A 24,730-nucleotide genomic window follows, 5' to 3' on the forward strand; every position below is an offset into this window, starting at 1 on the left:
TTTTGTCACCAGGTTTTCAAGACTATATATGAGAGGTTAATCACATTTGTTATCCTCATCCATGGAATTTCTGATATCTGTACTGAATATAAGGATAGATTGTAACTTGAGTCAGTCAAGTGGCATCTTTGAGCTAAGAGAAGGAAGGATCTCACATATAGATCATCTTAATTTTTATGCTTCATCTTTGCTAAGGAGAACTTATATCCAGAAGAAATTTGTTGCAGGCATCTAGGAAACATTTGAATATATCTTCAAAACATTTTAGCAGAACAATTTGATTCTTTTGTGAAATTCAGATGCAGAGACAGATCCCATCTAGAACTAGAATTTTTCTTTGTTTCTCTCTGAATGACGTGCTGCTCTTGGTTTTACATTTCTTCTTTTACTTTTTGGACAGTTGTGCACTTTTCAGTGATTTCTAAAACCCCTCCTTAACTTGAGGAGGAAATAAGAGCACAGAGTTTGACTGGAAGGGGATATTAGGGAATATCCAGTCTAATATGATAAAATCAAAGGCCCAGAGAAATTTTGTTAGCATCACAAGCCAGTAAATTGCAGAACTGGAATATAAACCAAGATTGGATAACATATAGAATGCTTTTCATTATGCCCCTAAGGTAACACAGAAAGTGTAGGATCTATTCTTTTCATAGCCTTACAGAAAGGTGCACTTGACTTAAAATAGTTACACATGCCTGACTTGTACATAAATTTTGTATAACTAAAGGACCCTGATATTTTTATCTCTAAATGTCAAATAATTCTTATCTTCTTCAGACACAGAACAGATTTGCCTATATTTTCAATTCAGTCACTGACTATTGCTTCCTGAATAAATTATCAAATTAAATCAAAAAGGGGGAGGGGAAGATGGAACAAATATCCATTTTGAATAATCATGGAAGAACAATTTGTTCTCCTGAGAGATGTGGCAACTGCAAATATACTGAAGTAAATTGTAAATGATGTCAACCTTGCCAATAATTACCTTTCAACAGCTCATGTAAAAGAGAATACAGTTCAGAAAATTTATGTTAGACAGCTTGTTGGCTAATTTTATCATTTCTTTTTTAAAAATGGAAATAAACAAAGACAAAACAAAGACATTCAACCTTACAGTATGATTCTGAAATTATAGACAGGTGGCCAGAAAAGAAAAACTACTGATATTCAAATGGTAAAGAAAATTTAATGCATAAAATTCTTTAAAAGGCAGTTAAATGACTCCATAGATTAGGCAGAGAGTCAGGAAGACTTGAGTTCAAATCTAACCTTAGGAAATTACTAACTGAGTGACTCTGAACAAGTTACTTAATCTCTGCTTCAGTTACCTAAACTATAAAAATAAAACTGCACTTACTTTGTGAGTTTCAGTGAGGATCAAATGAGATATCTGTGATGTGCTTAGAACAGTACCTAGCACATTGTAGGAGTTATATAAATGCTTATTTTTCTTCTCCTCCATAATTCTATTTAAAGGAGTTCAAAAAATGTATAGCTGGAAGAACATCAAACTTCATCTACTCCAAATTTTCATTTTAAAGAAGGAAATTGAAACCCAGTGAAGCTAATCAATTTGCTCAAGATTGTAGATTTTATACTCAAGCTGATCCAGTCACTCCTGATAGGACCAGGTTGAGGAAGGGAATAGGTACTAAGTGACCCTATTCTTACAGTCACTATATATAATAAAAGAAAAATCTAATAACAATTCAAAATACTGATGAATATTTCTTATTTTATAAAGAATTGTGTCTGTCTTTTAAATAATCATGATTATATATAGCCAAGCACATCATAATTATTTTTTATAAAGGTACTGTAGGATGCTGAGAATATTATTCCTACTCAACAATCACCATGGGTTGGTCAAATCTATTTTTTTCCAATAATCATTTTAGTTATATATTTTTTTGTTTTCTTTTTGTGGGACAGATATGATTCCAATGGAGAAACAGTAGTGCCAACTAGACAGAACCTCTTGGCCTTCAGAGATCAGCTGAACAGACAGAGCAGGCAAGAACAACTGTGCAGAAACTAAGACAGAAGTTTATTATTTATAGTGAGAGAAATGACTTCCAAATGAGGGAAACTAGACACATATACCATCTGCTTCACCCCACCCCTCACCCTCAGTGAGGAGTCCAAGGCAGTGTGGCTAAACCTTAATTTATATATTTGTGGCTAGGCACAAAGTCAAGCAGTGTAGTTTAGGAACACTAGCACAGCTTAACAGCAACAGAGAGGCAAGGTTGTCTAGTGACAAAATGTCCATTCATAGCAGGCTATAGCTGTTTGCCTGAGCTCAGGGACCATCACTTTTGTGATTTAGCTGTATCCAGAGATAGAGTGCAAAGGATTGTTGTTATGCCAAGCTTCGGGGAGAGCTTGTTTGCTGAGGCTTATTTCTGGAAAACAGGATGTCTCATAATAGTATCTTGGCAAAAGTCCCCCATAATTATGTTTAGGATTTCTTTTAATAATCTAGATGATATATAATTTGGTACATATACACTTAATAATATTTTTCTATAATCTAAAAATGTGGATTTGAGTAATCCTATCCCTTGACTTTTTTTTCTCCTTAACTGTTATTTCTTTTCAAGTCAAAATCAGGGAGGAAGAAAGGAATGGTATCTTTTGATGTCAAAGAATGGTCCTTTTGGACTTATTTTGGTGTATAGTGCAATGGAGGGAGAAGGCATTGGATTAAGAGTTATAAGAACTATAGCATACCAAAATTTATGGGATTTAGTCAAATCAGTATTTGGAGGGAATTGCATATTTGTAAGCACCTTCATAAATAAAATAGGAAGTAGATCAATGAATTCAGCAATTAAAAAAAAAAGAAAAATATTAAGACTCCAATTAAACAGATACTAGCTCTGTAACTCTAGGAAAGTCACTTGGCTCTATTTGCCTCAATTTCTTCTTCTGTAAAGTGAATTAGAGAAGGAAATGACAAACCACACCACTATCTTTCCCAAGAAAACTCTAAATGGTTTCACAGAGTCAGAAACCAATAAAAAAATGACTGAACAATAAAAGAGGTCCCACTAAATTCCTCTTATGAGGCAGATATGGGGCTTAGACTTAAACCAGGAAAAGCAAAAACACAGAGAGGAAATCATAGACTAATTTCCCTAATAAATATTGATGCAAAATTTTAAAATAAAATATGAACAAGAAGATTACAGCAATATATCACAAAAACCATACATTATGACAAGGTATAACTTATGCCAGGAAGACAGAGCAAATTCAATATTATGAAAACTCTCAGCCTAATTGACCATATTTATAATAAAAGCAATAAACATTATATGATGATACAAATAGATGAAGACAAAATTTTTGACAAAATGTAACACTCCTTCCTGTTAGAAACACCAAGAAGACAGGAATAAATGGAATTTTCCTTAGAATGTTAAGCAGTGTCTATCTTAAATCATAAGAAGGCATTATATATAATGAGGATAAACTAGAACTTTTTCCAATACAATTAGGGATGAAGGAAGGATGGCTATTATTATCACTGTTCAACATTCAATATTGTACTAATAAAGGCAATTTGTACAGCACCTCACACTGTGTACCAAAGTAAAGTCAAAATACATACATGATTTAGACATAAAAGGTGATATCATAAGCAAATTAGAGAAGCTTGGAATATCTTATCTGTCAGATCTATAGATGATGGAAGTATTTATGACTAAACAAGAAAGAGAATTATGGGATATGAAACAGATAAATTTGATTAAATTAAATTAAAAAGAATTTGAACAAACAAATCAGTGATATCAATATTAGAAGGAAACAAGATTTTTCTTTTTTTACAAATTTATGAGTATGTCATATTTCAATTGATAAATGGGCAAAAGATAAGAACAGGCAGTTTTCAAAAGAGGAAATCAAAATTATTTATAGTCATGTAAAAATGCTCTAAATCATTATTGATTAGAGAAATGCAAATTTAAACAACTCTGATATACTATCTCACATCTATTAGATTGGCTAATATACAAAAAATAAATAAAAAAGACAAATGTTGGAGGGAACGTAGGATATTGGTGGAATTGGTGGTAACTGATCCAATCATTTTGTAGAACAATTAAGAACTATGCTCAAAGTTCTATAAAACTGTGCATACTCTTTAACCCAGCAATACTACTACTAGATCTATATTCTAAGGAGATCAAAGAAAAAGGAAAAGAAAAAGAACTTATATGTACAAAAATAATACCAAAAAAAGCTCTTTTGTGATGACAAAGATTTTGAAATTGAGGTGATGCCCTTCAATTGAGGAAGGACTGAACAAGTTGTTCATGTAATGTCATGTTCATGTTCATGTAACATAATAGTATTGTGCTATGAGAAATGATAAGCTGGATGCTTTCAGAAAAACCTGGAAAGACTTCTATGAACTTAGTGAAGTTCAGTAGAACCAGAACATTACACACATAACAGCAATACTGTATGATGATCAATTGTGAATGACTTAGTTATTTCTAATAATTCAATAATCTAAGATGTCAAAGGATTTATGAAAGAACTGATAGTGTTGGAATATAGATCAACACTTTTTAAAAATAATAATTATTATTATTTACCTTTTTAACATTTTTTTCTTGCTTTTTTAGTCTGTTTTCTTTTGCAACTTGGCTAAGACTTCCCGAGATTTCAGCTCACAGATGCATGTATGGGGGGCAGACAACTAATCAGAGGGAGATTGTAAGAGCTTCTTTGCTGGCACTATGTTGGGGCTTTTTTTTTTTTCTCCCCATACTTAGATCTAGATAGCAATGCTGGCTCACAGTACAGGTGAATAGAAGGATCTCTGAAAATAGCTATATGAAATCCTTGAAGTTTTGGACATTGAACTCTCCACCCTGAAAACAGAGATCTACTTTAATAAAGAGTTTAAAACCATATAATAAGCTGGGGAAATGAATAAAAAAAAAACAGAAAAAATATCTGACCATAAGAAAGTTTACTAAGGTGACAAGGAAGATTAAAGATTATGCAAAAGAGGATAACAAAATCAAAGCTCCTACATCCAAAGACTCTAAGAAAAATAAGAATTGGTATTAGGCCATGGAAGACCTCAAAAGGGATTTTGAAAATCAATAAGAGAGGTAGAGGAAAAATTGGAAAGAGAAATTAGAAGAATGCCAAAGGAAATTTAAAAAGCTAATGAGGAGAAGAATACCTTAAAAAGCAAAATTCACTAAATGGGAAAGGAAGTACAAAATCTCACTAAGGAAAACAATTTCTTAAAAATTAGAATTGACCAAAGAAAAGTTAATGGCTTCATGAGAAATGAAGATGCAATAAAACAAATCTAAGAGAGTGAAAAAAACATATTTAAAAAGTGAAATATCTCATTGGAAAAACAACTGACTTGGAAAATAGATCCAGGAGAGCAAATGGTCAACATTGAAAGCTATTATCAAAAAAGATCATGGTCATTATCTTTCAAGAAATTATTAAGGAAAACCGTTCTGATGTTCCAGAACTAGAGGGTAAAATAGAAATTTAAAGAATTCATCGAACCTTCTGAAAGAGATCCCAAGATGAAAACTTCAGGGTGGTATGGCCACCAAGAAGGAAATGATCATGTGATGAGCAAGTGATAGAAACATGATTTGGGATGTAAGGTAATTTTTACCACATAGAACTGCTTCTATACAACAATATCTTTATCACAGATCATTAGTTCTAAGGGTAAGGAGAGCAGATAAAAAGGAATAATTGAAAAAGAAATGTAAAAGTAAAATTTAAATTATTTAAAAAGAACTCAAACAATACTTCAGAAGCTTTTAAGTTCATGGAGAATATAGAGAAATTGAAAGATGAATAAGGGTACAATTCACAAATCAGATAATACAAATTTGCTCACTTTGTATCACTCTTTTGACCATCATGATCCTGATCCCTGGAAATTCTCCATAAAATAATCTTTTTGCAAAGCATATGTTTGGCATTTGAACAATGTGTTGGAACAACTCCAGCCCAATGGAGTTGTGCTATTTACAATAGAGTTTGAATGCTTAGTAGTTTAGTTAGAGAAAGGACCTTAGTGTCTGGTATCTTATCCTGCCAAGTGATCTTCAGAATCTTCCTAAGACAAATGGAAATAATTCAGTTTATTGTTTGATATCAGGAAACCAAATCACTTCCATTTGAATTGTTTTAGGAAGATTCTGAATATCATTTGACAGGATAATATATCAGATACTTGACCAGGTTTCACAGGCATGCAACAATGGCTCTGTAGATCTTCAGTTTGGTAGTCAGTCCAATATCTTTCTTTCCTATACTTTCCTTCAGAGCCTCCCAAACAATTGGCTAGCCCTGAGAATGCATATATCAATTTCATTTTCAAAGCACACATACCTGGAAAGTATGCTGCCAAGATAAATGAATTTGTCCTAACTTCAAAACTTCTTAATTTCCTCTAATCAGTGGTTCCACATATGGATAGTGTGACTAATGGAGCAACTGTGTTTTCTTGGTAGTAATTGTTAAGTCAAAATTAACACAAGCAGCACATAATCAATCCATACTTTATTGCATCTTAGCTTCAAAAGCTATATTGAATACATATTCATCTGCAAATGAAAAATCATGCATTAACCTTCCCTTCACTTTAGTCTTGACTTATATCCTTTGTAAATTGAAGAATTTATTTTCAATGCCATGGCTGACCTTGATAACCTAAAGACATTTTCTATGCCATTAGCTTTCTTTTATGTGACAAAGCACCTAACACTAATTCTATTCCAGCTGTGAATTAAAAGAGGAGGGATTCCTTGCTCATACAAAAGCTGACTGATATTTTCCTGTTTCTATGACCAAAGGAGGTTATCTGCCAGGAGTTCAAGGATATTTCCATTGTTCATCTCTATAAAGATAAAGGAAATATATTTTTCTGTGACAATTACAGAGGGATCTCTCTCTTAGTCATTACTGGCAAGATTCTTGCCTGAATACTCCTTTATAGGCTGACCCTTCATCTTGAAGATAGTCATCTACCTGAAAGTCAATGTGACTTCAAAAAAGCCATGGGATTTCTGCTGTAGTGTTTATTGCCTGACAACTCCAGAGGAAATTTCAGGAGCAGAAAGGAGATCTGTATAGGACATTTGTAGATGTGGCCTCTGTCAATAACAAACACTCATGGAAAATTATGTCAAAATTTAGTTGCCCAGAAAAGTTAATCAATTTCACTGAAGCATACTTGCCTGATTTCTGGATAATGGACAATGTTCTCAGCTTTCCTGGTCACCAATGGAGTGAAACAAAGCTATGTATTTTTTCCCATGGCTTTTAGCATTTTTTAATGTTATCAATAATAAACATATATATATATATATATATATATACACACATATATATGTATACATATTGAAGATATTAAAAAAATAATTGTAGGAGATAGTCTCAAGTTTGGACAAATCTAATTAAATAGAAAACAAAAAATAAAGAATTGAACAATCTGTTGAAGAGCTTACAGCTAAAAACAATATAGCATTTTATTATTGGAAATTTAAAAATATGTACATGTAATCTAGATTCTCATGAAAAAGAAGACCACATACTTAAGCACAGAGAAATTATACAAAAAATGCAAAATACAAATAATAACAATTATTAATTCAACATTTATAAATTTTATATCATTAGCAATAAAATAATTAATATGAAAAGTACAAAAAAGATTGAATGGGACTGATTGGATGAAGTTTTCTCAGTTTGAGACTGTCACATGATCCCTATTCCCAAAGTAGGAAGATCAGGTCTTGAACCCTGGGTTGCAGGGAGTCATTCAGGAAGTGATGTGACCTGTGGGAAGCAGACAACATTGGTGACCATTGGTCAAGGATGGTTACATCCTTTGAGTCTATCCAATGAAAAGGCTTGGATCTTTTGCTATTTAAATCCGCTGACAAGTTGGAAGTTATGGAGCACATAGCAGGAGCTGGGATGACTCCCAGGTGTGTGTCTGGGCCTCTACCTGCAGGGACTTAAGAAATGCTTCCTCTTTGTACCTTAAGATGAATTTGACTAATTAATTTGGGAAAGGGAATCTAGCACCCATCCCATACAAAACAAAGATATAAATTCAAGTTTAATTTTAAAATCCTGAAAATAAATGGTTCAAAGTAGAAATCATAGAAATAATTAATAATTGTGTAAGTAAAAATTATTATGATGAAAGAACATACCAATGTTTCTTTTTTTCAGCTAAAAGAGATGTCAGAGGGAAAATTAAATTCCTTAAAAATGAATTAAAACAGAAGAGAGCATTAATGAACTGAATATAAATGAATAAACCCAAAATGAGAGCAAAAAATGAAATCTTGAACATTAGAGGAAAAATAAATTAGAAATAAAAAAAATTAGGAATTAAAACAAACTGAAAGTGTTTCTTTGAAAAGACCAACAAAATTGATAACCTTTTGGCCAACCTGTTTAAAAACATACAAAAATCTAATGAATAAAACTTTTAAAAATTTAAAAAGTAAAGAACAGAGAAGAAATAAAAATAATTATTAGAATGTACTATGCATAGTTATATGAGAACAAAACTATAAATTCAAAAGAAATAGAGGATCATCTACAAAATTATTAAATATCAAAATTATCAGGACTCCAAATATCAAAGCTTATAATTTAAAATTCAGAAAAGAAAATTTAACCAGATATGAAGAAACTACCAAATGGGAAAGAATAGAAGAAAACGTGCTCTTATAAAGTGGAGGATTCATTGCTTATAAAAAAGCTGACTGACATTTTCCTGGTTTGGGATTTGCAGAATTTTATCAAACATTTGAAGGGTAGTTAATATTTATGTAACACAAAATATTCTCATAATTTGTAACAAAACTTTCTTTTTGTTTTCTTCCCAACTTCTCTTATGAGAAAGAAGTAATAATAAATCAATATCATTAATCAATACTGATTCAAAGATTTTAAACAAAATATTGACAAAAAAGACCAGCAATGTATCAAAAAAAAAAAAAATCAACTCATTCATTATGATCAGGTTGGATTTCTACTAAGGATAAAGTGATGCTTCAGAATTAGGAAAAATTAACATAATCATATTAAAAGCAAAATCATCCAAAACTACATGATAATATATTTATAAATGTTGTGAAAAGAGGGAGCTGTTTAAAAAATACATCAATCATTTATGTTTAAAAGAAAACAAAACAAAATACTAGAAGGCATAATCATAGAAATATCTTTTTTAATAGAGTAAAAAGTTTTTCCCACTAGAGAAACACTAAATTTTTTCTCAATAAATGTGAGTAAAACAAGGTAATTCCATTTACCCTACTGTTCTTTGAAATAATTCAAAAAATACTACCAGTAACAATAAGACAAAAGAGATAAATTAAAGGAATAAACACAGATAAAAAACTTATCTAAATTTGCTGATTACATAATAGTTTAAATATGAGGGAATCAGTGAAAATGTTGACTGATAGTAGTGTCAGTAAAGTAGCATTTATAAAATAATTCCACAAAAATTCCTATAATAAATAATAAAATTTGGGGTGAAAAATAGAGTGGAAATTCCTTTATAAAATAAATAAAAAAATGCATAAATATCTGAGATTCAATCCACCAAAATACACTCAGTATCTGTATAGATAACAATTTCAAAGTGTTCTTTGAGGAAATAAATAACTAATATAATTGCATTGGACATTCAGTGCTCATGACTGATCCTTACCAACATAATTACAATGATAATACAATTACGGTAAATTTATAGATTTAGTGTTATATCAAATTAGTAAATATAACTGTTACTCAAATACTCTAAAACATAAATTATTTGACAAGAATTATTGAAAAAAACTAGAAAGCAATCTAATAGAAAGAACAACAACTTACACTATGTACTATAATAAATTCAAATTAAATATACAAATGGAATATTAAGGAGATTATCATAAACAAAAGTAGAAGAGAAGCAAATCAGGCACTATTCATAGCCTGTGTAGAGGGTAAATGAGTAGAGGGTAAATTATTAATCAACTAAGGACTAAAAGTGATTACAAGTGATTACAAAAATATAATTTTGATTCTATAAAATTGAAAAGCTTTTATTTGGACAAAATTAAGGTAACTTGGATAAGAAGATAATTGATCAACTGAGAAATATAGCTTTACACTAAATATCTCTGATAAGGCTGTGATATCTAAGACATAGGCTATGAACACACACAAATGTATATACACACACACACATATATATGAGGATCAAAGATTAAGAACAAATAATTCTCAAAAGAAAAATTACAAAGTATTAACAAAGTGAAAGACAATGCCTGATTACTAATAATAAGAAAAAATGCAAATCAGAATAACTAAAGGTTTTACCTCATACCCAATAAATTAGCAACAATGACGAAATATGTAAATATTTAAAATTGGAGGGGTAAAATTTAGAGGAGGACAGAAATGCCAAATTTTTTTTGGAGGAGGGACGAATTAATACAACTATTTTTGAAGGAAATTTAGACTTATGTTGAATCACAAGTAAAATGTCATGCCTTTTGGCTCAAATAGCATGATGATATGGACAAAATGATTAATATTTAAAGAAAATGACCTAAGTTCACCAAAATATATCTAATAGCCCCTTTTCTGGTAGCAAATAACTGGAAACAGTAAATGGACATTGATTAGAAATGACAAAAACATTGTGGCACATGAATGTAATCAAATATTACTGTTCTTTAACAATGTTTATGATGAATATTGAGAAGCAAGGAAAGACACGTACTGATGTAAAGTAAGTCAAATCAGGAAAACAATATTCACAATGATTACAACAAAGTAATTTTTAAAAAGTTAAAACCAATAAAAACCACAGTAAAATTATAATGACTAAACTTGGCTACAAAGAACAAATATGTGAACGCATTTATTACCATTCTTTGTAGAATTGTGGTGTTGGGGAAGTATATGGATAAAAAATGTTAATATAAGACTTTTTGAATGCTTTAATTACGTTTAGTCTTTTCTTCTTTTTAAAAATCCTTTCTTATACAGGATGACTCTCTGAGATGAGAAATGTAGGTGATGTAAAAATAAAAGACAGCAATAAAATTTTATTTAAAAAATTTCCCCCAATTAAGAGATATAAAGGGTATTCCCATTTGTCCTCTTTTATTTTATTTTTATAATGTGGCTATTTTTAAAAGATGTGGCTTTTATAGCTGATCATTTATGCATTTAAAGCTCATTCTTTTATATAAAATATTGGTCTAAGCACAATTTCTAACAAACTGCTTTCTAGTAATTCTAGTAATTCTTCTGGACTGCAATATGCATTTCTGGCATGATTACTGTAATATTATTATTATTATTATTTGGTATTGCACCAGAGGCTATTTTTACAAGTAACTGTAATGCAAAAATTAGAATCAATTAAACTTGTTCTTTAAAAGTCAAGGCTCTGACAAATACGATTACTAAACCACATGAGGTAATTTAAAGTTTGTTTTCAAATGTACAAAATTTCCAAGAAATCATTATAAAAGCATGTGAATTGAAAACAAATAACCTTTCGTTTTGTTCAACAAATATTTATTGAAAGCATAGTTTTGTACAGATAGCTAATGAGAATTTAGAGGATACAAAAATAAATAAAACATAATCTTTACCTTCATGAAATTTATAATTTCTAAAATTTCCATTGAGTCTTATACAACATATTTCTACTCATTTCTTTTCTCTCTAGTTTCACTATACTTCTCAATCTGTTACAATAGATGTTTAGCTAGTCTCCCCATCTTCAGTGTTGCACAATTTCAATTTGTCCCTCTAGTAGTGACTCTTCTTTTATACAAATGTGATTGTTTCATTTTTTCTGTACAAATTATATTTGTTTCAATAACTATTGTCATTATTCTGGGCAACATCTAGATCCATACTGATGATCCTTCTAACACCTTGGTCTATCAGTTTCTAAAGCTCTTCAAAATTACAGTGAGAGTCAGAGGGTCTGAGTTCAAATATTGATTCTGCTCCTAAAAATAAATATGACCCTGAACACTTCATTTAACATGGTAGACCATAGCTCCCTCATTGTAAAATAAAGTTTTGAATCATGATTTCTAATTTTAAATCTAGACTTATAGCATATTCTCTGCCACTGACTAGGGTCATACCTTAGACTTCAGTGTATGTTTGGGATAACTTTCTGGAGGTCCTCCAGAAGGGCCTTGGTCTCAGCAGGATAGACATCACGAGAATGGACAAGAATAGAGTCCAAAGTCTTTATTGTCTCTTATACAGTCTGTGTCTGTCATAGTTTGAACCAGCCTCAGTCTGACCCAGTCTCCTCCAGCAGTCTGAGAGTCTGATAGTCTGACTTCTGTCAGACTGCCTTCACCAGTTCTTATATACCCTGTTACAATTACATCATTACAGCATACTGAATATGTGTGAACTAGAGAACTACTAAGTATATGTAAACTAGATAACCATCATCTCATTAATTCCACCTTGTTGTAAGTATCCTTGTTTCAAATATGACATAGGTTGTCATGCCCGCCCTGACTTTTCAGGAAAGGTGAGAGCACCAAAGGGAGGTGAGAACACCAAAGGAAAAAATGGGGAGCCAAACCAGATATTGTTAGAAGGTTTCCTCTGAGCTGAAGGGTCTTATACTTCATCCAGAGTTCCCCCACTATCTGCGGCCCTCTACACTTCAGAATCACTTAAAACTATTCAACTGCTAAGATTTTCCAGTTCAAATCCACATCTTTTACCTTTTTTCAATCAGTTTCTTACATAATTTCTTTTCCTGAAATTAGCCTTGAATCCTATCATAACTCCTATATCCTTAATCAATTCCTTCTTTCCCAGGCCATCATTCTTGTTGGAACTACATTTCTCAGTCTTCACAATGCTACTTTTTGTATTTATCTACCTGTCACACAATGAATAGAGTGCTGGACCTGGAGTTAGCAAGATTCATTTTTATAGCAGTGTGATTCTGGATAAGAACCTTATACCTGTTTGCCTCAGTTTCTTCATCTATAAAATGAGCTGAAGGAGGAAAAGGTAAACCACTGCAGTATCTTTGCCAAGAAAACCCCAAATGGAGTCACAAGTAGTAGTACATGGATGAAACAACTGAATAATAACAACACATTTCAGTAATGCAACTTTCCTCCAGGCTTGAATCTCTCAATATCTCTATCATCCAAAGTTTCTGTTCTATTAATCTCCCTTTCATATTTCTACTAATCAAGACAAGAAAATGTGCTGGTTAAATGCACCAGAAATGTATCCAACATAAATTAGGTCACCACTACTTTGATAAACTTTTCTTTTTCATTTTCAGGCTGTTTCGAACTTGCTCCTCAATCTTCAAGCTACAAAATATTTCCTCTTCCATTTACTTTAGTTGGTCAACAACCAGAGAATGTATTGAGAAAATTAAAGCTATCTCCAATGAATTCATTCACTAATCCTTTCCAAGACCTAAAAACTTGAGTCTCCTCTTTTCCTCTCCAGAGAATTTATTGAGAAAATTAAAGCTTTCTCAAATGAACTCCTACACTAATCCTTTCCAAGACTTAAAAAATTGAGACTCCTCTTTTTCTTTCCTCTTATTCTCTAGTATATAAAGATAAGAGAAGTCTTCATGTATATTATCTCCCATTTCTCAAGTCTCCTTTAGCACCCTTTTTTTATTGGGATAATGGATAGAGTTAGAAAAAATGTAGTTCAAATACTGACTCAGACACTTCTTAGCTGTGTGAATCTATAATAATAATAATACCCACTTTACATAGTTGTGAGTCTCATATGAGATCAAATATACAAAGTATTTAACAAACTAGCCATAATTATGATCATTTTTGTTCATTAAGTTTCACAATTTCCAAGGTATTATGTTAAGTGCCATGGATACCCCTCCCCCCACCCCCAAAAAAAAGACCTTTTCTTGCCTAGGCACTCAGCTAGCTGTTGATGATAGAAAGGGGAAAAAAAGGAGAGTTCTTGTTTTCAGTAAGCTTCATTCTAAATATAGTATAATGGAGTGGGAAGGAGGAGCTAGCAGCTAGAAGGACTAGGAAAATAAATTAGTTATTAATGATGGTTGCACTGAACTTTGAATTAAGCCAGGGATTCTGTGTGGCAAAAATGAGGACAGAGTGAGTGCATTCCAGGTACAGGATAAGTCCTATGAAATGACACAGAGAACGAAGATGTGATTGAAGAACTGTAGGAAGGTGGAAATGTGCAATAAACCTTAAGTAGTAGAGAGGAACCAGACTGTGATGAGTTTTAAATACCCAACACAGGATTATGTATTTTTCCTTAGGGGGATAGGGAGTAACTGGAGTTTATTCAGCAGGGGAGCTACATGATAATATGCTTTAGGTGAAGCATTTTAGCAATTAAATGGAGCAAATATATGAGCATTTACATGTTGGAAACTGGCAAATGCTACAAACCAGGGATTTGTTGATTTGTTTTGTTGCATGTCTATACTTAGAAAATGTTAATAATGAAGATTAAAATTAAAAGTATGTTTTGTATGTACTTGTTTTTTTCAGAGAGCCAACCATTAAACATTTACCAGTATACCATTGGTCTAAAATATGGAAGTGGCTCAATGATTGGATGAATGTGGGAAATGTTGTGGAGGCAGAACTAAAAAGACTTACTAACTTCCTGGATATATAGGATAAGGGAGAGAAAGGACTTAAATATGATTTTAAGGAGGTGAACATGGGAGATTGGAAGGATGGTGTTGAAAACCATGAAAAGAAAAAACAATATGTTGGGGCATAGGAAAGTCAACAGTGTCAAATGTCACACAAAATTCAAGAAGGATAATTTAAAAAGAACACAGCATTTAACACCAAAGAGATTGTAACTCTGAGAAGATATCTTCTATATCTGTTTCTACCCCAAGTCTCCCTCAATTGTTTCTTCCTATTATTTACATTCACATTTGTCCTTATCCTAATTTTTTTTTTATAAATTCCATTGACCTTAAATCTTCCTTCAGATTATCATCCTATAACTCTCCCATGTCTGACATTATCATAGAAAAAATAATCTATTCCTCCTGCCTTGACTTCTTCACAACTAAATGCAACTTTAGCTCCAGAAATCTGGTTTCTAACTCTACCATTCTAATAACACTTTCATCACTCTCATCAATGACTATTATATTTCCTGTTCTCATATTATCCTCCTTTACTTTTCTTTTCTTTTTTTTTTTTTTAATTTAATAGCCTTTTATTTACAAGATATATGCATGGGTAACTTTACATCATTAACAATTGCCAAACCTCTTGTTCCATTTTTTCACCTCTTACCCCCCACCCCCTCCCCCAGATGGCAGGATGACCAGTAGATGTTGAGTACATTAAAATATAAATTAGATACACAATAAGTATACATGACCAAACCATTATTTTGCTGTACAAAAAGAATCAGACTCTGAAATAGTGTACAATTAGCTTGTGAAGGAAATCAAAAATGCAGGTGGGCATAAATATAGGGATTGGGAATTCAATGTAATGGTTTTTAATCATCTCCCAGAGTTCTTTCTCTGGGCATAGCTGGTTCATTTCATTACTGCTCCACTGGAAATGATTTGGTTGATCTTGTTGCTGAGGATGGCCAGGTCCATCAGATCTGGTCATCATATAGTATTGTTGTTGACGTATATAATGATCTCCTGGTCCTGCTCATTTCACTCAGCATCAGTTCGTGTAAGTCACTACAGGCCTTTCTGAAATCATCCTGTTGGTCATTTCTTACAGAACAGTAATATTCCATAACATTCATATACCACAATTTATTCAGCCTTTCTCCAACTGATGGACATCCATTCAGTTTCCAGTTTCTAGCCACTACAAAAAGGGCTGCCACAAACATTCGTGCACATACAGGTCCCTTTCCCTTCTTTATAATCTCTTTGGGATATAATCCCAGTAGTAACACTGCTGGATCAAAGGGTATGCACAGTTTGATAACTTTTTGAGCATAGTTCCAAACTACTCTCCAGAATGGTTGGATTCGTTCACAACTCCACCAACAATGCATCAATGTCCCAGTTTTCCCACATCCCCTCCAACAATCATCATTATTTTTTCCTGTCATCTTAGCCAATCTGACAGGTGTGTAGTGGTATCTTAGAGTTGTCTTAATTTGCATTTCTCTGATTAATAATGACTTGGAGCATCTTTTCATATGACTAAAAATAGTTTCAATTTCTTCATCTGAGAATTGTCTGTTCATATCCTTTGACCATTTTTCAATTGGAGAATGGTTTGATTTTTTATAAATTAGAGTTAATTCTTTATATATTTTAGAAATGAGGCCTTTATCAGAACCTTTGACTGTAAAAATATTTTCCCAGTTTATTGCTTCCCTTCTAATCTTGTCTGCATTAGTTTTGTTTGTACAAAAACTTTTCAGTTTGGTATAATCTTAATTTTCTATTTTGTGATCAGTAATGATCTCTAGTTCTTCTTTGGTCATAAAGACCTTCCCCTTCCACAGGTCTGAGAGGTAAACTATCCTGTGTTCCTCTAATTTATTAATAATTTCATTCTTTATGCCTAGGTCATGAACCCATTTTGACCTTATCTTGGCATACGGTGTTAAGTGTGGATCAATGCCTAGTTTCTGCCATATTAGTTTCCAATTTTCCCAGCAATTTTTATCCTCCTTTACTTTTCTATAATACTTAATAATTTTGACCATAAATTCTAAAAATTTCTCCTCCCTTGAATTCCTACAGTCTCCTAAATCACCTCTTACCTCTCAAAGATATTTTTGGTGTCATTCACTTATTTGGCTTCAGTTTATATATCAATAAAATGAATGGTTTCATTCGATGATCTTTAATGTTTTTTCTAACCACAAATCCTCTGCTCCTATAATCCTATAATCTGCTTCCTATGACTGATCCTTAAGGAAGGCCATTCTTTAAAGCTACACCTTTTCTTTCAGCATTCTCTATCTGAGAAATTCATTCTCATGGCTTTATCACTTCTGTACAAATAGATGACAAATGTTTATTTTCAGCTTCATTTCCCCCCTGACCTCTGGTCCAGTATTTCCAGTTTATTGCTAAATATGCATTTTACCTCTGTATTACTTTAGAAGAATTCATTACCTAAGATAATTTCAAAATCAAATTTCATTAAATTATCACATTTTCCCTGTCCATTAGATCAGGAAAGCTGCAGATAAGAAAAGAAGGAAAGATGAAGAAAGTAATACAAGAAAAGGAATTAGGAGAAAACTATCTTTAATTATAAACAGAATTTATTGGTTTGAAGGTTTGAATTATAAAGACCTTGTGTATGTAAGAACAGTATAAATTGGGACTGATCAATCAGTTGGAAGGATATTAGCACCATCTATTCCAAGTCAATCAATCAAACAAACAAAAACAGAATTCCCAACCATCGTATCCCCAACAAGAGGTAGGTCATCCAACCTTCATTTCAAAGCATCCAGTGAGTAGAAAACCACTGCTTTTTGAGGTGGTCCATTCTATTTTGGGAGAGCTCTAATTGATTGTAAGTTGTTTCCTTATAGTAACCCTAACAAATCTCTTTGTAATCACCCACTCTAAGGTCAAAGAGAACAGGTCTGTTCTCTTTAACTGCTTTTCCATATTGAAAGAAAGCTATCATGTTCCTCCTAACCTTTCTCTTCTCTACTTCTCCACATTAAGTATTTCTAATTTTTTTTAAAATTGATATTCATATGATATGAACTCAAGGGTCTTCAACATTTTGGTTGCTTTCCTCCAACCACTCTTTAATGTTCTAAAGTGCTATATCAAATATATTACTCCAGATGTGGTCTGACTAAGGTAGTATATATCAGAGCAATCACATCCCAATTTCTATTAGTTATTCCTCTTTTAATGCAACCCAATATAATATTTGCTTTTTATGACTATTATCACACTTTGAATGCATATTAAGATTACTGCCTGCTAAAATCTTTAGATCTTTTGCTAGCAACACCTCCCCCATCTTATACTTATGAAGTCAATTTCCTGAAACCAAGCATGTAAAACTTTACATTCATCCTTATTAAATTTCATGTTATTAAATTCATCTCAATTTTCCTCCCTGTCGAGATATTTTTGGATCTTGTTAGCATGTTAGCCAATCTAGTTTTGTACCATCTGCAAATTTTGTAAGCATATAACCTAGGTTTTTATTTAATTCAGTGATAAAAATGTTAAAAACAAAGCCAAGTACTCCCCTGGAGACCTGCTTCCAAGTTGGAATTACACCATTAATGGTTCCTCTTTGAGTCCCATAATTTAATCAGTTTCAAATATATCTAAATATACTGTCTTTTAGTCTATATCTCACTATCCTTTCCATGATAAAAGCACAAGAAATATTATCAAACCCTTTACTATAATATAGTTAAACAATATTTATCATTTTCCCTCTGATACATCAGTCAATGCACTGTCAAAAAAGGACATAAGGTTAGTCTGGCACAATCTGTTCTTGATGAAGCCATGCTTGTTCTTTTTGACCATCACATCCTGGGAGATGTTCACTAACCATTTCTTTAATAATACATTCTAGAATTTTGCCAGGAATTGAAGTCAAGCTCATTGGCCTATAGTTTGGAGAATCCATTCTCTTTCCTTTTTTGAAAATCTGGACATGTCCCCTTTTCCAGTCCTATAGTACCTCTTCTGTTCTCCACAATCTTTAAAATATCACTGACAATTGTTCAGCACTTTCATCTGCCAGTTCTTCAGTGTTGGAAGGCAAAATACAAGCAAGGGGAAAAAAAAAAAACTTGGGTGAATTTCATCCAGATGACTTTAGAAGCAGCAAAAAGTGAGTTCTAGAGCTCTTGCTACAATCCAAAAGATCCATGCATTTGGATTACAAAAACGGAAGAAGCTTATTGATGACTATCCCTTTCAAGCTATCATTAAACTTTCTGTCAGAGCAAGATGTAACAGTGAAGAAGAATGTTTCCAAACAAAGAAAATACAAAATTCTAGTAAATGAAAGATTTTAATGAAGCGTCAATGGTTTAAAGGAAAATTAAATGGACAACTTTAATCCTAATTGGTTTATATCTGACATGCTTTAAGAGTCTCTTTAAACTGATATAGAAACAATAGGGAAAGGGAAAGAAAACCTGCTAAAATCTTTAGAATGTACAGTTTTATCCTAACTACAAGAAGCACCATTTGGTACATTATGTATTCAGGATGTACATGAACAGTATCAATGTACATTTTTTTTAAAAAACAATTCTTCATGAAGGTTAAAGCAGTTCATTAGAATTCATTAGAATATGTAATCGTCCTTAAGTTGGTATTTCTTAGTCTCTTGTAAGCATCGATAACTGGCACGTTTCACAGCAGCCAAGTCTCTGCCAGTGTATGGCATGTTGCTACAATAGTCCAGCAATAAATAGATGAGAATAGTATTTCTCAACTGGAGACCTTGAACAGCGAAGCTACTGGTGGCTAAGCAAACGTCACTCAAAAGCAGTTTCCTGGCTTCTTCTTACACAGCGGGCAACTTTCCTTTTGAATTCTCCATTTCGGTCTTCCCTCCATTCTTTGGCTGCGTCCACATTGGCTGGCGAGTCTCCATTAGGATCTGCCAACATAGAAATGACACTGATCATGATAGTTTCCACGGTGTGAATGGGCAGCCAGCGTTCTTCGGGTTTTTCATAGCCATATTTGTCCTCTCCCGGTTCGTGAAGAATGGAAATGCACACGTCCCCGTTTTTGTCAACATTTGGGTGCCAGATTTCGGTGATGAATTTCATTTCTGGAGGTCGCAGTGGATAATCTTTGGGGAAAGTGAGATGAGCTTTGAAAACGCCACCTTCGTAAAGGGTGTCTGGAGGACCAATGATGAGCACCTCCCATCGGTAGAGATCATTGCCGTCTATTAATCCTGCGGAGAAGCCTTCTACAGGGTTTTTGTTGAGCTCTGTCAGCTGTCTTCTCAGGAGCAACGCTGACTGCAGCTCCGTCATCCTCCTGCCTGCCTGCGGGCAGTAGGGCGTAGTGGTCGGAAAGACAGGGGCTGGGGCCCGCTGACTAGCCAGCGGGGACACCGAGCACTGAGGCCCTGGACCGAAGGAAGGTCAGGGGAGGCGGGTAGGCCGCCAGGCTGCCGCGTGATGGAACTCGCCCTGCTTCACCTGGCTGCACGCTCCGCCCCGCCTCCCTCCCAGTCCGCCCCGCCCTTCGCTGCCTCGCCCCATCCTCGTGCACCGCACCTCACCTGGTCCTGCCACGTTTTGGGGAGCTGAGATGTTTCCATGACTTTGAAATGTCCCTGCCAAGCTCCTTCCTCCAGTCACTTCGAAAATCTCCAGCAAAACTTGCTTTATTTAACCATCATGAGACCTGGACGACCTTGGGTTTTTCGAGACTATGGAAGGAGATAATTGTCGCGGGTATATTGGCCATTTGGAGAAGAACCCTGAACTCAAAAATATAAAAGGCAGAACACTGTCTCTAGAGTCTGGGAATCTGCGTTCAAATTCAGCTCTTGATGTCGAATACCTGTGAGACTTTTGTTCAAAGTATTTCATTTGACCTCAGTTTCCTCATCTGTAAAATAATGGACTTGGACAGGAAGACCTCTGAAGTTCCCAACTTTAGTTTTATGATCCTTTGGTATTATATCCTGTGGCAAATTGAGTGACACAGGTTGGCTAGGCGTGGATGGATTTATGATCTCAAACTGGAGGGAATGACCAGATATTAATGAGATCATAGAGCTATTTGAGTTTTGAGAATAGCTTTTATATCTGTCTCTTCCCATGCAAAATACTATTGTCCTATTTCAGGTCTTTATCACCTCCTTTCTGAACTATTACAGTAGTTTCCATGCTGATGTTCCTGAATTTAGTCTCTATTTACTCTATTTCATTCATCACACCACTGCCAAATTAATCTTTCTAGAAAACAGGACTAATTTTTATTTGAAAACTTTCAGTAAATCCCATCTGCCTACTAAGGAAATACAAACTTTTCAGCTTTGCAATAGGCATCACAATCCGGTTCCAGCCTACCTTTGCAACTTATCTTTTTGTACTAAGGGCTCCAGACAAATTGGATCCATTCTTAAAAAGATCTGTCCTGCCCTCTCCCACCTCTATTAATGAAACAGACTTCTATATCCAGCTGCCATCCCTTCCAATGAACATTTTCTACGTTTTTCAAGGCTCAGTGCAGAAGTCATTTCCTACCCACATGAAGCCTTTCCTCTTTTTCACAGTAGAAGTGATTCTTCTTTTTCTTGAATCACTTTGAGTACTTTAGGCTTTCTGTTATATTTAATAATTTTATGAGTTCCACTGCAGTTATTTGTATACATGTGCCATCAGCCTACTAGTACCTGCTTTAACCAAGGCTGCCGTTACTTCATATTAGCCCTTGAATATATCTTCCAGTTTTAATATCCCTCTCCACATCCTATAGAACCTTATGAAAGCATAAGGTAATGTAGACTGTTCTTTTGCATGTTAGAAAGGAATAAGCATTTATTTAGTGAGCTACCCTTTCAAACACTTTCAAAATATTATCTCATTTGATTCTCATAACAACTCTGGAATGCATTATTATCCTCATTTTACAGCTGAGGAAACAGAGACAGGTGGAAGTTACATGACTTACTCAGGTATATATTACTTGAGGCCAGGTTTGAACTTAGGTCTTCTAAATTTCAGGTCACTCACACTACCACTGTGTCACCTTGTTGCCTGTAAGAAGAATCTAATGTATTCTTATTTAATTAAATATAGCCATACTTGTTATAAATTAACATGACTTCATGATATTATCTAAATTGAATTACTTGTGAATATAAAAAAATGTTAAATTGGAAGTAAAGGCATAATTTAAACTCATTCTCTTCTATCCTAAAACAAATAAAAAATATTATTTTGACTCTAAATTTGTCAGTGTCTCTAAGTATTCTTTCACAGAGATACTGAAAGCACTGCGACTACAGATGATTAAGATCCAAGATGATTTTAGACAAAGCCTTGCAGTATTGTGAAATGCTAATATTCCATCAGAGAGAGACAGTCATGGACCTAAATAGGTACCCTCACTTTCAACGTTTTGAAGCTCTTACTCCCTTTGATCAATTGAAATATTTAGTCAAAATCAAATTCTGCTGATCCTATTTAGACCAGTGCTTTATTAGCCTGTGCATTTTACCACAGCCTACCTGGTTTTTAATGTGACCTAAAGAGACAGTCTGCATTTATTACAAATGTGAGGCTCCAAGCTTCTGGCTGAGCAATTAATCACTGACACTAAGGAATTTCTTCTCTTCAGGTGGGAAACCCATCCAAAAATGAAGAAAAATAATCAGGCTAATTAATTCTTATCTGCAAAGAGCAATTAGATAAATGACCTAAAAAAAGGCTTGTCACCCCTAGTGAGATACTCAGTTTCTAAGTAGAATAATATGTCTGGGCCTCTCTTTCACTAGGCTGTTGATACTGTGAAATGGAGATGACAGAAATGAAAGGGGGAAAATGATAGGGGAGTAGGTTAATTAGAGTGGAGGCCAATATGTGATAAAAAAAAAAAAAAAAGTTAGATTTTGCACGCTCTCCTCACCCTTGTATTTCTGCCATGTGTATTGGCAGTAACTAAAGAGAATGTATTCACATCTTGAAACATGGGAGATGATATAAGAAGTCAAATGTGTTCTGTAGATTTGTCTTATGTGATACTTTGTTTTGTACCACTGAGTGGCACTTCTGCTGCTATGTGTTAACTTAAAACTATCTAGTATGAGCTTGGAATGACTGGGCTGATGTGAATGTAGAGCCCTGTTTCAATTAATAAATTTCAATTAATAATTCTGGCATTCTTTTTTTAAATGCTCAATCTCTCTGTCTCTTATTATCTCTCTCTCTCTGCATTTGCTTGTCTTTCTCTCTGATCACACTTATCCTAAGCTATCAAACAAGAACAATTGCCTTTGCAATCCAATTCCACATTCACTTTTGTGTGATTCTGAGTAGATCACTTAGTTTTTACAGACTTTGCTTTTCCCATCTATAAAATGAAGAGTTTGGATTAAATATTTTCTTAAATCCCTTCCAGTTTTCTCCTCCAAGAAAAAGGGAATTGATAATCCCACTGTGCTTTGCCCTGGTCAGAGTATATCTGAAATGTTGTGTTCATTTCTGGGAATCACATTTTTAGAAGGACATTTGGTATGTATCTAGAGTGGGGACAAAAAAAAGATAGTAAGAGTACATGAAATCTTGTCATATGTGGAACTCAGAAAATGTGTTGCACTTGTGAGCATCGAGGCACAAAATGCTTTAGGACTGTTTTCAAGTCCTAAAAAGTTTATTGTGAACAAAAGGTTAGATTTGTTCTACAAAAGTTCAGAGGGAAGAGCTAGGAATAGATGAAGATACAGGAAGATAGATTTCAATTCAGTACAAAGAAGAACTTACTAATAATTAGAAAAGTTCCAAAATAGGAAAGAATATATCATAAGATAATGTATTCCATGTTACTGGAGATATTCAATAGAGGCTATATGATGACTTCGGAGATTTTATGGAAGGATTTTGTGCACTGGGGTTCAAGGGAGTCAGATTAGGTGACTCTTGGGCTCCTTCCAATTCTGAAATAAATGAAAATGATTTTGTGCAAATAGCACGCTAAACAGAAAAGAAAGAAAAAACCAACCATTTCTTAGTTGTGATATAATTAATATAAGATTCCATCAACAAGTACCAAGAGACACTCACTGATTAACACACACCACACACACACACACACACACACACACACACACACACACACATCTCTGAAATATCAGGCCAGAAGCAAGGTATAAGTTCATCTTTGAGTTCTTTCTCATAACTAGTAGTGATACATGCACAGAAGGAGAAGAAACAAGGATGCAAAGTGACATTCTTCCATTAGCTAGAAGGACTAAACAAGCTTTAGCAAGTGGTAGAAGTGAGTCTATTATTCAGCTTACACTAACACAGTAATGTGTGGTAAGAGGTTCAAAATGGGTGCAATTCATTTCCATTAGAGTGAGTTGCTAACAAAGTACAACACCTCCACAGGACTCCAATCAGACTATTTTTAAACCAAAGATGTGATTCAGTAGGTGGGGAGAACAGTTTCAAATGAGCCTCTTATTAAACTGCAATTCAGCCCCATAAAACTCCACTGGAAAATGGTTGGTGTTTCTAGCAAAATATAGAAAGCAGTTAGTGCTAGCCTAAGCTTCCTCAATCCCCATTAGGGGCTTCTTTGCCACCACAGAGATGCAATCATTATAGCAGGTGTATTCCCTTGCACCAGAAAATTGAAAGATGCTTCTCTGAGTGATGTCTTAATACCAAAACAAAACAAAGCAAAACTATATGTACGTGTGTATGTTTATGTATCCTTGAAATTTGTACACTCATATTGACTATGTATGTGTAACATACTGATATTTTCCTTTTTTAACTCAAATGGCAGCATTAAAGGTATCACAAGATGCATGCACATTTTCACTAACTGACCATTCATTATTTAATTACTTGATCACACAGGAGAAAAAAGGCCAATTAAATTTAGTGGATAAAGTCAGCGTTTTTCTTTTCTTTTGCCTATATAATCCCTACACTCCTGGATAATGAGAGAAATATTAGAAAATAT

General features: G+C 33.7%; 1 protein-coding gene across 1 annotated transcript; it reads right to left on the reverse strand.

The window, feature by feature from the left end:
• Positions 1-17,317: 17,317 nt before the first annotated feature.
• LOC100915370 (ubiquitin-conjugating enzyme E2 G1) lies at positions 17,318-20,492 on the reverse strand. The gene has a single exon (XM_031955531.1). The coding sequence runs from the start codon at positions 20,056-20,058 to the stop codon at positions 19,546-19,548; it is 513 nt and encodes a 170-aa protein (XP_031811391.1). The 5' UTR covers positions 20,059-20,492; the 3' UTR covers positions 17,318-19,545.
• Positions 20,493-24,730: the final 4,238 nt, after the last annotated feature.

The sequence above is a fragment of the Sarcophilus harrisii genome, chromosome 2, assembly GCF_902635505.1.
Source record: "Sarcophilus harrisii chromosome 2, mSarHar1.11, whole genome shotgun sequence".
In the NCBI taxonomy this organism is placed as follows: domain Eukaryota; kingdom Metazoa; phylum Chordata; class Mammalia; order Dasyuromorphia; family Dasyuridae; genus Sarcophilus; species Sarcophilus harrisii.